Here is an 18,325-nt window from a genome sequence, read left to right as displayed (position 1 = left end):
GATGATATTCATTTCATCAGCCAGAACAATATATTAAGAAATTATATTAATAAGGTTCCAGTTATATCATATAAGGATCCAGAGAGCTTCAAGAACTGGCGTTGTAAGTTCTAAGGAATTTTGAAAGGGTATATTGGTGAATACTTGTACTCACGACGAGCGTTTTAAGAATCAACTAGAAACAACTATAGTTGGTCCTGATTATTCTCTAGTGGTACATGGTTACTGATAATCAGTCATCAAATATTCTTTTAATTTCCTTACTGGTATTCTTCAAAAACTTCATAGAAGCAGCGGTAAGAATTATCAATACCTGGTCCTTGAACCTTATGGTGATTATTTGTACTTATAAAATTCATGTTTCTACCACTGAGCTAGAGCTGAGGTTTGAACCCAGTAATTTTGCGAGCCGGAAGGCCTTAATTTTTTGTGAATTTATTCGCAAAAGAGGGAATTTAGAGACTGCTCTTATAAATACCAGAAACATCGTATTATCTGTGAAGGAATTGCAATCTACAACTTCTCACAATAGCTTCATAACGTGGGACTCTATCATAAGAGATAACCCCCCCAGGAGCACAACTTCACACAATGGCACCCAACCAGTGGAGCATGAGGAAAAGCTTACCTACTCAATCTTACTATCAATGATTAATGAAATTATTGATAAAACTGAAAGCTGCAAGAAACATAATCTGAAGTTGTTTCGACAAGATATATCTGATGATCTATTGTAAGTTTCTGGCTAAAATAATTGAGTTGCTCTTCAAATTAAAATTTTTCAAGCTGCATAAATACAGACAAACTGTATCACACGAGTTTGAGAACATAATTCTCATAATAGAGAAAATTGGATGGAAATTTCCATAAAAGTTATAGTAAAAATTTTGATTTTGATCTTTGAATCTAGACATTGTATGCTGACCAGGGTTATAGGTTATTTGAGGCATTATAATACTATCGTTATTCAGGAGGATAAGACCCTAATTAAAATTTTAAGAACTATATTAGTGTAATTTGTAAGCCATATCTGTCTATGTTGATAAGCGTACCTGTAGCACTAGAAGGTCTTTTTGTAATATATGTATATGACACTTGAAACTTCAACACAACACAATTTTATCCAGAATAGGCACTATCACTGAATCCATTTTAATATTCCTGAGACTTGGCAACACACTTGGCTATTTACTCGAAGTTTTCCATAATAACGTCACCATGAACCAGTCGCCGGCTAACTCGCAAATTTCCTACTTCAGCGAACATCCCCAAAACTATGTAGCCACGACACCGGCAAATCAACAGCCCCAGGACGATGCAGCGGAGACCCCACGAGAGAGAGAGGGAGGCAGCATATGCTCCATCAGTTTCGACCCGCAAAACTTAGCCCAATTGTCTTCTACGAAGATTGATAACGTCGTCGATGCGATTAATTCCGATGAGAGTCCGGCGGAGGGAGATGAGGGAGTGAGGGCGTCCAACCCGGTACCGGCGTCTTCGCAGATCGCTCCAAGCGTCGCCGAAGGAACGGAGAATGCCGCTACCCAATCGCCATCCGATATCGCCAGTCAACCGCCATCCGCCACCAACCTGGAAAAACGCAATACAACATTAGACTCTTCAGTCGGTTACATTACCAATCTTATGGCAAATGATTCTACAAACGAACTCAAACTCATGCTCAGTCAAATCTTAGCAAGACAGGACAACGAAGCGAAGGCAAACCGGGAAGCTATGCAGAAAAATAGTGAAACTATCACTGAAAATATTACCAAGACTGTACAAGAAGGTATTAAAACCATGGATGCAAAATTTTCTAGCTTCAGGAGGAAGTGAGAAATATAATAGATACAAAAATAGATACTCAATCTGCAGTTATCAAAAAGCTAGAAACTCGTCTAGATGATGTCACCTGTCAAATAAATGAACGGTTGGATGACGTACCAAAGGAAGTTGAAAAACAGGTGGACGTATTGGGTAAGGAGCTGGGCACCGCTATCATGGGAACGGTCATGGGAAAGGTGTTAGAAAATAAGGGCGAGATAGAGTCGAAAGTGGAGGAAAATAATAAGAAAATAGTAGAAATAGTCAAGGAACAAAGTAACGTGCAGGCATGTATAGCAAATTTAGCGGAGGAGGGGGCAAAATCAAGTGAGAGATACGGCATGTTGGAGAATGCTATAGGCGGACAGCAGTTGAAGCTAACCGGATTGTATGATGAAGTGAATACACATAAGAAAATTATGAATGATAAATGGATCGCAAATGAAGAACGAGTCTCCAGAATAGAGACACGTATGGAAAATATCCCGGTCAGTCGAGTGCAGTATACACCGAATGAAGCAGTAAACGGCACTCAACTTTTTCAAAGTCTTGGAAAATTCGATAATTCCTACCGTCATATGCAACCCCGACCATTCATAGATCAAATAAAAGCTATTCAGGAACTGATACCCACCTCTTGGTTAGTATGGCGTTTCCAATTATCCAGTCTACTACTCGGCGAGCCGCTGATGTTTTTCCAGAGCCGGATGCGAGATATCAACAGCCTGGAGGACTTCATCTCCCAGTTCCTGCAACAGTATTGGAGCAAATGTAAACAGATGGACGCATTATCAGAAATTATTTTATGCACTTATGATAGCAGAAATGGACAATCCTACACTGATTTTATAACAGATTTGATGAATAGAAACTATCAGTTAGACGAATATCTAGCTGATTCATCACTGGTCCACATATTAACAAAAAAGCTTCCTTTCAATGTTCGTATGACACTGGCAGTATCTTCGATTTCCAGTTGTGAAGAACTGATAGAACATTTACATTCTATCCAATCAGCTACTTCTGAGCCAAATCATATAAATAAACAAGCAAGAAATTTTAATCAGCAAAATAGTAATTTCAAACAAAACAGTAATAATGAAAATCATATAGCAAATGCTAGAGCAAATGCGCAAAGAGCGAAGTATACTGAAAATAATAACAGAGTTCAATCATTTGATAATAATTATAGAAATAAGTTTCAATACCGAAACAGTAAACAGCATCACAAAGAGGCATATTATGATAACAGAGATCACTGGAATAGAAATAATAAACGGAAAATAACCTTCACAAAACAGGACGAAAATAAACAAAATCATAACCAAACAAATACATCTTATACAATAGCACATACAACAAGGACAACACAAAATCAACATGCAAATGACCCACCACCAGACACACAGGAGCCCATACAAGACAGCCTACCACACAAAACCGCCGCCCGCCATGCACTTGAAACGCCCTGTAAACATCAATCCCTCTTGAGCCTTATATTTCCCACTGAAGAACCATCACCGCAGGAAGAGCAACCCGCCACCGAGGAACACCAGGTTACAGTAGAGGAATTATGTAATATGGAGCCCACATGCGATGAACTCGTTTTGAACGCCACACCCGCGCATCAAAGGACCACCACCAAGCATCCGCGCACCGAGCCTACACCCGCGCATCAATCGACCACACCGAGGCATACCAAGGATGGGAAGGAAGATACCAGTGAGTACCGGGAGGACAACATGCAGGATCGGAGGAACGCCCACCGCAAGGCCCGGAGACGGAAACGCCCGAGGCAGACACCGGACGACCGACTGCATGACCGACTACAGGAGAAAAGAGGCATGCACCGCAAGGCCCGGAGACGGAAACGCCCGAGGCAGACACCGGACGACCGACTGCATGACCGACTACAGGAGAAAAGAGGCATGCACCGCAAGGCCAGGAGGCGGAAAGTCAGGCGGAAGAAAAAGAAGTACCGCGCGCGACGATACCAGCCGCATGCCCGTTTCAAACGCCCGAGGAGGATTCCGGACCGAAACCAGGATGGAGGACCGGAGATCGACGGCATGCATCCGCGGCACATTCGCTTTAAAGCAGAAGATCAGCGATGTGACCGGCAAAATGGACATAATAAATGGAATGAAACTGGAGCTACTGGAAGGACTAATATGGATTCATACAGGGTTAAAAACGGAACTGAAAGGAAAACTACGATTGAAACATGCATGGATGATAATAATAAAGTGGACTATTTATGGAGGTTGATAAAGGATGGAAAGTGTTTAATAAGATTAAAAGAAATAAGAAATTATAATAAGAGAGTGAAAGTACCTGACTATTACATGTTGAGAGATTATATTGTTAAAGAAATGATAAATGTTCTGATATATTGTATACTATTTGTTATGGCTGTGATATGGATAAAAGACTGTGTTGTGGATAGGATGAAAAATATTGTATTATTATTACTAAATGAAACTACTATTGATGAGTGGAAAGGTTATGTTGTGAGAAACACGGTAAACACATTGATTTATTTTGTGAGGATTATTATATTTATGGCTGCGATATCAATTAAGGAAAATATTATTAAAGTACTAAGGAATGAGGGCGTGTCTTATGTTGAGAGAATCAGTTCTAAAATTTTCAAAGCTAATCTGAAACTCAGAACGATTCAAAATACACCAAGTAAATACTCTAGGCTAGCCAGGATAAGAGAGCTGATGGAGAACCGGTCGTCAAAACCGCCAGATTATTTACAGAATCAAAAGAAAATATTTCTAATCTCAAACCGTATTATCGAGACAATAAGCGATAAGAATATAAACAATAATATTTGGATTCATGGATCTACCTGTCAACAAATACGTACCAAACAAACACCAGGCAACACACTTATTTCGCAGACGAGTATCCACTTCGAACAACAACACCTGAAAATAAAGAAATAAAAAATTTAGAAACCATTTTTTAACACCTTTCTTATTGATGAAACAAGAGAATAAATAACTTCTAATGTTAAAAAGCCAACTTACCTTCATGTAGCAGGAAGAAACATCAAGATGGCGACAAGTGACAAGCCGAAGCCAACGTAAACCAGCTGTACACTACGAAAACCAGAATAGTCAATGCCTATTAAATCATCAAAGTTGATACCCCGAATAAGAAGATCAAGTGTCATATAAATGTGAATTGCATGTAGAGATATTATAGAAATATTATATTATTATTATTTATGTATAAACTATTAAGAAAATCATTAAAATTATCCGCCAAATGATCAAACCGCATAGTTACCACCAAAAGCATTAATCCCAAGTCTCAATGTATTAGAGGAATAAGAAGTTCGTGTTGATAAAACCTACCAAAGATTATCTTAAAAATATCCATTACATGAAAACAAAGCCCAATTTCTGCAAGAGAATGAAATGAAAATGTACAAGTCACTGTTCTATGTTGAGGGAGAAAATATGTTATACTCTGCAAGTCGGAGAATTATCAGTTTGTTAGGTTGGCAATGATTTTGCACCAACATTCAAATGTGCTTCTGGCCTGAGGGCAGAGCGTGGATTAGAAAAAAGATTTATATTATGTATGGAGGAGGAGATAGTTTATATTGTGTATTGTGTGTAGAAGGAGATTGGCCGATGTAAGGCGTATGTATTTGAATTGAATTTATTTATTGTTGTATATGTTGTTGAATTGTTAGGAGGTAAGATTCTCAGTAGAGTTATTAGCAGACTTTGTAACATATATGATTTCTGATCCAAAACCACTGGATCATAAAATTTATATTATATTCTCGAATTGTCGTTTTAAATCAGAAATCAGAGGGCGTTTTGTGTCACGTGGTAATTTGAAACCACCAAATATTTCTAAATGAGCCAATAAAATGTAATAGAACTATAAAATTGGAAAGAAGGTTAGACCTATCTAAAGAGTAAATCAACTCAAATCAAGTATTATTAGTGATTAGGAGTAATAGCATTATCAACAACGATAAGAAAATATGTATTATTGTGATTTAATAATTATGAGAACTCATTGGTAAGATCAAAAAATTATAAAGCGGCATAATTATTATTGGCGGATTACAAAAATAAAAAATAAAATAAAATGCATGAACATTGAGGTTAGAGTTACTTGTTTACGTTTTGAAAAGAATTAGTCGATCTTGGATAAATCGATAATTATCCGAACCAATACTGAATGAATCAGCTGATTATTCGATCAACCCATATGACCGGTTGAATCATATAAAATTCACTCATAAAGGATATATTATGTATACTAAAGGAAGTCGATGTGTAGAAATACAAATAACTATTATTTCTGTATAAATATTTATTATAATCTAAAAAAGCATGATAAATCAAGAGTATAAAAAACTCATATAAAAACTAAATGTATTATCTATTAAAATCGTATGTTACGATTTATTTATGAATTCAATTTAAGATAAATACCCCATATATCTGTATAAAAACTTCTTTTATTAATTTTTTCTATTATAAAGCCGAGGAAGCCCTGATTCCCAAGGCAACCAATTGTATTGAGTCTATTAAATTGAGGGCCAATCAGAGAGTAGCTTATAGAATTATTCTAGGAAGAAGCAAATTTTTCTGAAAACCTCTTTCTTCTGGCTTAAGATCCCAACCCGAGAGGATGCACATGGAGTTTAGGGTCTTTTCTTATTCCTTTTAAAAATTTTTTAACGAATTATTAAGCCAAACCCTTTTTTAAATGTAATGTATGTTTGTTGAATGTAAATTGTTTGTGAACTCAGTGCTGTCAAGGAGTTCGTAATTGTAAAGATTCCCATAAAAATAGCTTTAATTCGAAAGAAACTTATAAAAATCTGGATCACACGTTAGCCCAGCAGTGACGAAAAGGAGCCTACCTAATTAATTATTGGAAATAATTAATTCAATCCACGAGAACATCCAGAACTTCAGTCAGTGAGTGATAAGTCAAACCAAATGAGCTCATTTGTCTACGTTCAGTGGGGTAATAATTAATAAAAAAGCGCTATTCCAATTAATTAGAGTTAAAATAAAAAGTCACCACGTGTTGAACAATATCACATAGTTCACAAGAACATTTTATAAATTTATTTATTATATGTAGGAAGCTTACTTCCATGCACTGCCCGAATTCATATTAAAAGCCCTGAGATCTCATGTTTGAATATTAATTTATTAAATATTAATTTTGTTTATTGAACAAAATATACCATATCAAACTTATAGACCGAACAGGTTTTTATCTGCAGAATTTTATATTGATTGGAAGTCTAAGTACCAGTATTAAATATAATATATTTATGAATTTGAAATTCATTATTGTGAATATTAGCAAAGCCTGTGATAATTATTCAGATTTTAAAAATAGATTATTTAAGTGAATTATAGTTATATCGAATATTTTATGCACATTTTTTTATGGGAATATATTTTGTGTTTTATGTCAGCATACAAACTTATAGAATTTTTTATTATATCCTAACTCATCTCGTGTTATATAGTTTGAGCTGTTTTGGTACCAACAAATATTTAGCAGCACTTAAAATCATAGAATCAAATAATATTAACCTTATTCAGAGCACTCAATATTTATCATCCTTTGATGATATTCATTTCATCAGCCAGAACAATATATTAAGAAATTATATTAATAAGGTTCCAGTTATATCATATAAGGATCCAGAGAGCTTCAAGAACTGGCGTTGTAAGTTCTAAGGAATTTTGAAAGGGTATATTGGTGAATACTTGTACTCACGACGAGCGTTTTAAGAATCAACTAGAAACAACTATAGTTGGTCCTGATTATTCTCTAGTGGTACATGGTTACTGATAATCAGTCATCAAATATTCTTTTAATTTCCTTACTGGTATTCTTCAAAAACTTCATAGAAGCAGCGGTAAGAATTATCAATACCTGGTCCTTGAACCTTATGGTGATTATTTGTACTTATAAAATTCATGTTTCTACCACTGAGCTAGAGCTGAGGTTTGAACCCAGTAATTTTGCGAGCCGGAAGGCCTTAATTTTTTGTGAATTTATTCGCAAAAGAGGGAATTCAGAGACTGCTCTTATAAATACCAGAAACATCGTATTATCTGTGAAGGAATTGCAATCTACAACTTCTCACAATAGCTTCATAACGTGGGACTCTATCATAAGAGATAACCCCCCCAGGAGCACAACTTCACAACCCTTCAAATATTTTCTGAATCTACTGGGAGTGTCCAATGAAATAATAATAATGGGTTATGCTTTCAAAATAATTAAACAATTGCAAATTTTCAATTATTAGCAAAATTATTGAATTGAATACAAGTCGTGTATGCGGTTGGAAGTATTTCGTCATTATTGGAAATGGATATTTTCATTTCAAATGACTTATGGAAAAAATATTTATTTATCTACATAAAAGTAAATCTCAATTCATTATTATAATTAAAAATTTTCTCATTAACATGACGACTGCTTATTTAAATTTTCCTTGAACTCCAGTAGGAATAAATGCTTGGTTGAATTTGCCCTGATTGATTCATGTTTTTGATTTACATTTTTGAAGAAGATATGATTGACACAGAATTCTATAATATTTTATAGATTTTAATGCATATACCTTTTTTATTCATGTTCATGAACAATCAGATGCACTGTAATTTATTTTTATCTGTGTTGATGATTAATATAAAATGAGAAAAATTCAAATTATATTGTGTCATGATATACAATTGTGAAGAAGTTCTGAATAATTTGAATTGGAATACACTTTAAATGTTCAACTTCATATTCACTTTAATTCAGTTCGTTTGATACAGCATTGATCTTGTATTTTCCATTATTTTGTCTCTTTTTTTAAATTTCATGTTAGCTCTTGACTCAAGTCTACTGGTAACTCAGTCACTGGTAATTTTATTCATGAATTTGTTTCCTTTGTGTGTTTTTGTTATGTGTATTTAGTATTCATTATCGTCAATAACATGTGAACAAATTGAGCATTGGAAAATCAGTTGTGTACTTATTATTATGAACACGTACATAAATTCTATTAAGGTAGCTCTCAAGAACCTTGATTAGTTTTGTATATGCCTCATTACATATTTTGGAAGTTATAAACCCAACTGGAAGTTGGAGTGAGGTACGTTAGTCTACTACTTGACATACTGAGTGGGTAGGTAATATTCTTACAACTTAAAAGCATTCCTCACGATAGATCTTCCCAGGCGCTGCTAGGAAATTACGACAGGATCAATATACCCTACATTCTGGTGAAATAAATTCAACAAGACTCCCCTTGGAGGTTTCCGTGCTTCCAGGAACGCGAATAAGGGCTGGTCCAAGAAATTCCTCAACTGGAATTTATTGATTGACAGTAACTGTTGCATGATATCACAGTACCACTTTGAATATTAGCTTGTTCCAAACATTTTTCTGCTTTGAACCGTACCTCGTTCCGAGTAATTTGATGTGAGTTGAAATGTGTGGGATGTAGGTTGATTGGTATAGCTTTTATAATCCCATTACAAACTCCATAATGGACGAGTGTAAGGACTTAGCATACCGTATACATTAATGAAATTGAAATAGCCTACTGGTACCGTACTGTATCACCTATATTTGTATTCATGCATCGGTAACATTGTTAACCTCCTGGCTGTCTGTAAAAAATTTATCATTTTTTCGGCGACATTTCTCTAAAATAGCGTGCATTCTGAAAAAATGTTTTATTCGAGTAGACTTACGGTACCTAACTAAAACTCATTCCTTTACACTCCAATAGATACCACTATCTGTTTGCAATTTTGTTGAAGTAGTAGATTTTTAGCACTCCCTGTTATAAATTATTTAGAAAAATCTTTAAAAAGTGACTTGATATAGATATGCATAAAATCGCATCTGATGGATACATGGAAATAGCCGCTTTGTATGGGAATTGAATTGTTTTCATGCTTATAGTGTAGTTCTGATTATTAGTCTTATTTGTATTAATTCTGGAATGGAGTTCAATATATATATATATATATATATATATATATATTATATATATATATATATATATATATAAAACAAATATAACTTGTAGCACCCTTGTTTATTATAAAAACTTAAAATATTTGAACACGACTAGTTTCGGTTTTTAAAAACCATCCTCAGGTTCTAAAATAAATAAATAAATAAAATTCAATAACTGTTATAAAACTGACATATGATTAAATTCATATGACTAATTATCTATGGTAAAAGTTATTAAATTTATCTTTTAAAATTTAATTTTATTTATTCATTTTTAATTTTATCAAAATAGGATTATTTAAGTCAAATTGGATTATATTTATTAAATTATTCCTATTCAATTTTGCAGTTTTATAGATATAAAACTCTTCTTTTACATTCAATTTATTACTTTCACTACCAATGCTTAATATTTTCATATTAGAATTTATATTGATATAATTGTGATTATTCTCAATTAAATGTTCAGCAAACGCTGATTTTGAGTAGTATTTTTTGAATTTAAAGCCTGAATATGTTCATTGAACCTTTTTTGAAAACATCTACGTGTTTGACCAATGTAAAATTTTTCACAATTACTACATTCCAGTTTATAAACGCCTGATTTTTTAGGATATAAAACAACAAATAATGTTTTTAATTTAATAAAGAAGATTTCTAATAAAAAAATACAACAAGAACAATTTAAAAAATCAGGCGTTTATAACTGGAATGTAGTAATTGTGAAAAATTTTACATTGGTCAAACACGTAGATGTTTTCAAAAAAGGTTCAATGAAGCCTGATATGATTTAAAGCCTGAATATGTTCATTGAACCTTTTTTGAAAACATCTACGTGTTTGACCAATGTAAAATTTTTCACAATTACTACATTCCAGTTTATAAACGCCTGATTTTTTAGGATATAAAACAACAAATAATGTTTTTAATTTAATAAAGAAGATTTCTAATAAAAAAATACAACAAGAACAATTTAAAAAATCAGGCGTTTATAAACTGGAATGTAGTAATTGTGAAAAATTTTACATTGGTCAAACACGTAGATGTTTTCAAAAAAGATTCAATGAACATATTCAGGCTTTAAATTCAAAAAATACTACTCAAAAATTAGCGTTTGCTGAACATTTAATTGAGAATAATCACAATTATATCAATATAAATTCTAATATGAAAATATTAAGCATTGGTAGTGAAAGTAATAAATTGAATGTAAAAGAAGAGTTTTATATCTATAAAACTGCAAAATTGAATAGGAATAATTTAATAAATATAATCCAATTTGACTTAAATAATCCTATTTTTGATAAAATTAAAAATGAATAAATAAAATTAAATTTTAAAAGATAAATTTAATAACTTTTACCATAGATAATTAGTCATATGAATTTAATCATATGTCAGTTTTATAACAGTTATTGAATTTTATTTATTTATTTATTTTAGAACCTGAGGATGGTTTTTAAAAACCGAAACTAGTCGTGTTCAAATATTTTAAGTTTTTATAATAAACAAGGGTGCTACAAGTTATATTTGTTTTATTAATTTAAAAGCAGCCCATTTCAATAAGTGTTTTATATATATATATATATATATAATATATATATATATAATATATATATATATAATAAAACTTACTAAATATACGGTATAAAAGGAAAATATGAAAGGATATATAAAAGGAAAGGTAGTAATATATAAAGGAATTAAAACATTTTTAAAGTTACTGTATAGTTTTAATCAATCCTTTTACACCTGTTCCTTTTCCTAGAAATATTATAGAAAATGCTGAAAAGTAGTCTTATTTCTCAGCGTGATCACCAATAATGATTTTAGGTAGCCTACTGAATGTATGTTTTTAAGAATACTTATTTATCTAATACAGTCGTGTTAAGTCAAAGTACCTATCTAATTCCACTTTTGCCTCTTGAAGAAAACTCAAATTCAAAAATAATATTAGCTTTATCAATTCGCCTTCAATTTTATCTAATACTTTTGAATGTCACTTGTCAGTATTCCATTCACCATATGAGTTGAATAAATAAATATGTTCATTGTCATTTTGAAAGTTTCAACTATTTGTTTGCCTTTCCATTATCACATCAATTGAAAGAAAAAAGTGGAAGTCATGGACCTATGACTTAGTAGCAGGTTATTGAATAGAGCAAATCAATTTTGAACTTTTTCCAATTTCATTGAGTAGAATCAACTCATGTCAAGAAAAAGTGGAAAACCTTACCCTTCCACCAAGTCAGCTTCCGACCGTTGACGATCTGAAATATCGCAGCTTCTTTCACTGAAAACTAGAGCCATTTTGTTGTTAATTTCCACAAAAACTCAAGAAAACACTGATTTTTAGTCACTGTTCCAGGTGCGGTAGCTGCACTAATATAACCAGTAACTAAGTCACTTTTAGCTAACGAACTGCACAAATAGACTGAGTTTGATCAAAACAATCAGCATGCTTTTAAGGAGCTGTCTTGTATCGATAAAAAAACCAGCCAGTGTGTTTGGGAATTCCAGCACTCACTCCCCCTCCAGCTTCCATAGCGGATAAAAATACCATTATAGTATCTTTAGTATAGTCCACTATAAGTTCAATGGTAGCATGACTGTCAAAGCTACCTGGAAACATTCATTCTCTAAACTCTACAGTAAGATATACTTGATAGAAGAATGTAAGTGTCCGGAATTTCCAGCTATACTTAGCATAGTATATCCCAGCCAGGCAGGGATATAACTCTGCTGCTTCAAAGAAAAGGTCTGGATCGTGACCCCAACTTCCAACTCTCAACAGGATGTCTTTTCCATCTCGGCACCCTCTTTCTCCTGGGAGCTTGTTTTATGAAAATTATAGTTATGAGTAATTGCAATACAGAATCAGTTTAAATGGAGCTTGTACGTCTAGAAAGAAGAGAATTCTATTAGAATATCTTGCATTATGATACTCATAGAACTTCCGTTCAAATTGATTAAAGCAAATACTATCAACCAATTGCTAATATACTAGGGATAAGACGATACATTGATATTTTGGAAGAATATTTTGTAGTGAATATAGATACAGTTGCTTTTCAATTGAGATTTTTCAAATCCCTATAATAGAAATTATATTGTAATGTGAAAGAAGAATAGATGGAGAAAATAATAAAAAACTGCTCGAATGATGAATACTATTAAGTGAAGAATATACCATAACAGAAAAACTGTTTCTAAAATTATAAGAAACACAGAAATTCTTAATATGTTTATAATTCAAATACTTCCTCTGATTAAACGTTGTCGAAAGTTGGAGCTGAATTTGTAACTGAAATAATCTGGTTTAAATATTGAATTTCATCCAATTTGTTTGACTGATTTTGGTATTGTGGGCCTTGAATTTATTTAATTATTAAGAAACGCTTCTTGTATTGTCGATTCCACTTTATCATCATTTTTCTACTTATAGGACTGGCAGTTCCGTTTTGAGATTAATAGAGTGGAATTATAACAATACCATTGATGTTTCTCGATTCTAAATTTGGGAAAGAAACAGTTTTGGGCTTCAAGCCTGTTGTTCCTTCGCCAATCATTCATAGTTGAGAATTATATTGTATGTATCAATGCATAAATAAATAATTCAAATTAAGGACAAGTTCCATGATATCAATATGTATTCAACAAATTTTTAAAGAGAAATAGGAATGAGCTTCATTAGGTACCTTAAAGTAAAATATTTTATACATTGATACATGCAATATCATTCTCAACTATAAATGTTAATATAAATAAATGAATAAACCATTCAACTTTTCAATAACCTGAGAGACAATCCAATTTGATAATTATAATAATAACCTATAATTTTTATTCATTCATAACTCCACCTTCATTGTATTATCATTCATCCCATCATCATCACCTTGGCTTAAAATACTTCTAGGAAGTCGCCTTTGTAAAATAATAGAATAATAGATATTTGGTTTGATTGATTGATACTTCTTGTTTGTGAGTGAATGAAAGTCCATGTCGATAAAATAATTGCGAATGTACACATGGACAGGAGCTGTACGCCACTCACATAAATTAATAATGTGTTAACTTTCCATTTGCTGATGAATGCGTTGATCAAAACAAAACTGTTGAGGATTCATATATCATTGAAATGAGGTTCAATTGATGTTGGCTTTCGATTGTTATTGGCTTAGATTGTTTTGGCTTCCTGCTAGGAGTGATTCAGGGGCTTAAGTGAGAGTCGGTGCCGGCACTTGTGATTGAGAAGACACCAACCAAGAGGAGGATCCTCATTAATGCTGAAATCACTTTCTCCACGCCGTATTCGATTTTTCTAAACAATGCACACCTTTTATGATGTGATGTAAGTGCAAGCAAGGTACGGCAAGCACAAATTGAAGAAAGTTCCTGGAAGAAAGGCTTATCCTATTTGAGCAATAGATGAGTTCAATTGCGCGTTACGTTGCCTGATGCCTGAAGTAACAGCAATGTAAATTTTCACATATTTCTCTCCATCGAAAGGAAAATTGAATTTAGATTTAATCTAAACTTTTCCAATAGTAGTTATTTATTATAGCATTTATTATAGCATTGAATCAATTTATTTTGTACAATTGCATGTTTGAATCCATTTTTTAAATGATGATCTCATATTAGTTGCTGAGAATGATCCTTTCCATGAATGCTCAATGATGATGATGATGATGATGATGATGATCCATGAATCCATGAATTAGTGAGTTATGTTTTTCTGACTCTAAATTTTGTAAAATTTTCGTGTAAAAATGTTAAATTAATGGTAATTTGAGTGGTTTTAGACATTATTTGTAATATATGATTCATTTAAAGTATCAAGCCATTCCTGGTGACGAAGGATTGTGTGATTTCATAAACTTAACCTTTGGAGAACATAAACTTTCTTTCAAAATGTTTGGAGAGAAATAGTACAGGCTCAGCTAGTTTTTCCTCCAATGTCATAACTATGTTATGATTATAGTGTTTTGTACAATGAATGAGTAAATATTTAAAAAAATAAAATCCATGGAAAATCATACGGAATTCATACAGTTTCCTGTATGGAAAATTTTGGATCTTTAGCATACGAAGTTCAGTTTTCACATAGGCAATAAATATATCCTTGTTTGTGCATTTGAAACATGTTTGAGTAGGCTCCAATATTCGCAGTATTTCAGGAGCGAACAAAAATCAACAGAACAATAAAAACTACTTATAACCTACTCTGAATGAAATAAGTTGAGAATTGGAAAAAATATCCATGTTGCCAAATTGTGCGAAATCCTCCATTATTTCTATGGAAACCCATATATGACTGCAAAGAGGATACAAGTATTTTTTTCTATTTTAATAGGGTAGGCCTGAAGGTAGGCCTGGGTACGGTACTTGAAAAACTCATAAACATCTCCAGATAAAAAAATAGCTACCAAGTGGAAAGAAAACTGTTATTTCTGGCTAATTGTAATCAAACTTCCAATTGAGCTAGACGCTAAACATTAAAACAGTTCAATTGAAAACATAAAGAAAAAGTTTAATGTTTTAGTGATTATTCTGTGCTCTAATTTGGAGTAGAATATAAGTAGTAAATTCCACAGGCAGTGAAGTAATTTTGTATTGAAGGTCTAGCAATAATGGCTTTTTAGAACATTAGAGCACTAGCACAACAGAAATCACATGTGCTCTATACTGGGCAGTTTAATCGGTTGCATCATCTTCCAATTATAAAACGTGGGAGTAGTCAATATATAGTTCTAAAAGTAGGTAAATGAACACAGAAGATTATTTACGCTATCAATTATTGAAAAAACTTTATTAAAAAAATACAATATATCTTTATCAAAAAGTTTATCTTTCTTAAAAAGTTTAGATTTTTATATTTTTCCTATTGCCTGATGTCTTCTACATTGCCTTCTAGATTGCTCTAGAAGCTTGTGTATATGTATTGGATATTGTAATGAGCTTACAGTGGATCGAAGGAGGCCGATCAAGGTGAAAGCTTGTCTCAGTGGGCTTAGCTTTGGACGTGAATGAAATTCCTAACACATTCCTTATTCACTTGGCTAGAGTCAGAACTGCACACATCCACATCTCCGTGACTTAACTACCATTACCATTATCAACTATTCTTGTATTCCACTCGACTAGAAAAATGAATAGAGAGAAAACTAAATCATTTTCGCTACCAAATTATGAGAAATAACTGGCTTTGCATTTTAAATGCCAGAGTACTGTTGGGATGATTTAGTTTTTCAACAAGATCAAAAAGTGGCCAAGATCATACCAATAAATATATAAGTACCTAAAAATGTTTATTAGAAAATATATTGATTGATATCATATAAGCTAATCATAGAATACCAAGTAAGATAATAGACATTTTTTGTATTTCGGCGGTCAAATTGCTTTCGAATAATTGTTTGTTTAATAGCATCTTGAATAATTTCTCTCTTGTAGTGGTGGTTCTTGTTAACAAATTGATTCTTGCCTTCGAATAGCCAATGGTCCCTGGATAATACTCTTCTGAATTCCCAGACTGCAATTCGAAGATGAAGATGAAGAATTATAAAATCAACAAAGCACAAGCGATGAATAAAGCCGCATTGTCTCAAAACTATGTATATTTAATCTACTTTATTTTTGAAAATAATTTCTCTACCTGCAACATAATCTGAAAATAAACTGCAACAGAATCCAAGTGTGTTTGGCCAATACATTTTGAAGTGGAATATTTTGTTCACCCAATAATTTAATCCCAATCCAATGATCCTTCTAATCCAAATATTGTTTCATTCAATTGGACATTCACCTGGGCTAGGCATGGGTAGACATACTCGTACCTACTTGTTGCATTGCCACCGAGAGACAAAGTATGAAATTACAATGTATGATTATTAGGCAACAAATAAATTTTGCACTCACTGTTTTGGATTCGTAAGAAGCTTGCGTGTCCAACAGAAGTTCTTCTGTCATAAATTTCAGTTTGAGTTTGGCCCGAATTATGCTTCGGAGATACAACGAGTAATTCCAGCCAGTTTGTTTATCCCTCAAGTGATCTGTATGATTTATGCTTTATGATGTGAACATAAAACAGACCTGCAGCATATACACCGTGCTATGAGTTGTCAGTGTGTATTTGTTCTCACCTAAACAACTCGTCCAAGTGCTGTAGGCACCGCGAAAACAATACGTTTCGTTTGTTTGCTCTCTCATGTAGTGCAAATAAAACGATTTCCACGCTCTTATTACATAATAGTGAACTGTATCCAAGTCACGACACATGTCTTTTCACGAGACGAATTTGGAGTATGCGAAAAAGCGCGCGATTTGCTTGACTTATTTGGGTCAATGCCTTTCCATTCAACTTCACGCTACAACATTGAAGTTTTGAAGATATTCATAAGGAAAATCATTGAATGCTTTGAGCTCTGCAAGCGAGTTTGAATGTTTTGCTGGAAAAAATTCTGTGTCAATGATGTTGCAGAACACGATTTCTGTTTAGAAGTTCAAACGAAGTGATTCTGCTGTCTTCACAGTCACGTTTAGGTATATGCGCATCCTCGATGATAGTGCTTCCTCAAAACCTTAGATTACCCTATTGATGATTGGATGATGGAGCCTCTATATTACATTGATAATAATTCTGGTAGTTCGTCATTCATTATGAATGATTGGCGTCAATTTTATCATTAGGCTTCTACTTCATATATTATGTATCTTCCGGGATCTATGAATTACATGGACGCAGCCTACTGACCGATCACGCAGAGAATTCTAATTGACAGTCCATCTCAAGTGAAGAATTATAGATTTCGCCATTGTCAAAATTACATTTTTATTTGGTAGCTGTTTCTCCCGCTACCACCGTAACGTGATAAGAGAAGTCAATTCTTTTTTCTCTTAAATCTCTGGACTTCTTGAGGAGCTTGAACATTTTCGCCCTAGTCATTCCAGAAAAAATGATAAACTTCTGTTTTGAGAGTACCGTATTTTAAGATCATTATTAGAAAAAAGAAGGAAGGAAGAAGAAACAAGAAAGAAAGAAAGAAGAAAGATTATATTCTATTAAGCAAGAAATTATATTTTTCAATAATGAATTTTCATAATTAAGATGAAATATTTTGTTAATTAATTATTAATTCTATATTGTTAAAAGACGATCCGGCAATAGAGCAAAGCAAGAAATAAATGGCACAATCCGCTTTGTTGAATGATAGACAAGGATAGCAATATTGCTAATCAAACACTGCCATTATAATGTAGAAAGAATAATTATAATTGTTGGAAAGAAGAAAGAAAGTTCCTTCTCCTTCGAAGAAGAAACTTCGTTTTCAGCGTTTGTCTAGATCAGAGATCTAACTGAATGTGCCTACGGAAATTTTATGTTTTCGGTTGAGTAGATTTTCAGCTCTGGAGATGAGTGAATCTTTATCACTCTTCATAAAGAGATAATCTCAAATGCTTCTCT

General features: G+C 33.0%; 1 protein-coding gene across 2 annotated transcripts in view; it reads right to left on the bottom strand.

The window, feature by feature from the left end:
- LOC111058066 overlaps positions 1-18,325 on the bottom strand; it is a 28,926-nt gene that overhangs the window by 6,250 nt on the left and 4,351 nt on the right. Inside the window, exon 2 of one of the 2 annotated variants that reach the window (XM_039420478.1) lies at positions 12,092-12,155. In XM_039420478.1, coding sequence (XP_039276412.1) covers positions 12,092-12,155 — 64 coding nt within the window. Of the gene's footprint in view, positions 1-12,091; positions 12,535-18,325 lie in introns of those variants that run through there. The other variant, XM_039420479.1, reaches the window with a different exon arrangement.

This window comes from Nilaparvata lugens, chromosome 2, assembly GCF_014356525.2.
Source record: "Nilaparvata lugens isolate BPH chromosome 2, ASM1435652v1, whole genome shotgun sequence".
NCBI lineage: Eukaryota > Metazoa > Arthropoda > Insecta > Hemiptera > Delphacidae > Nilaparvata > Nilaparvata lugens.
This window is presented reverse-complemented; position numbering and strand designations above follow the sequence as displayed.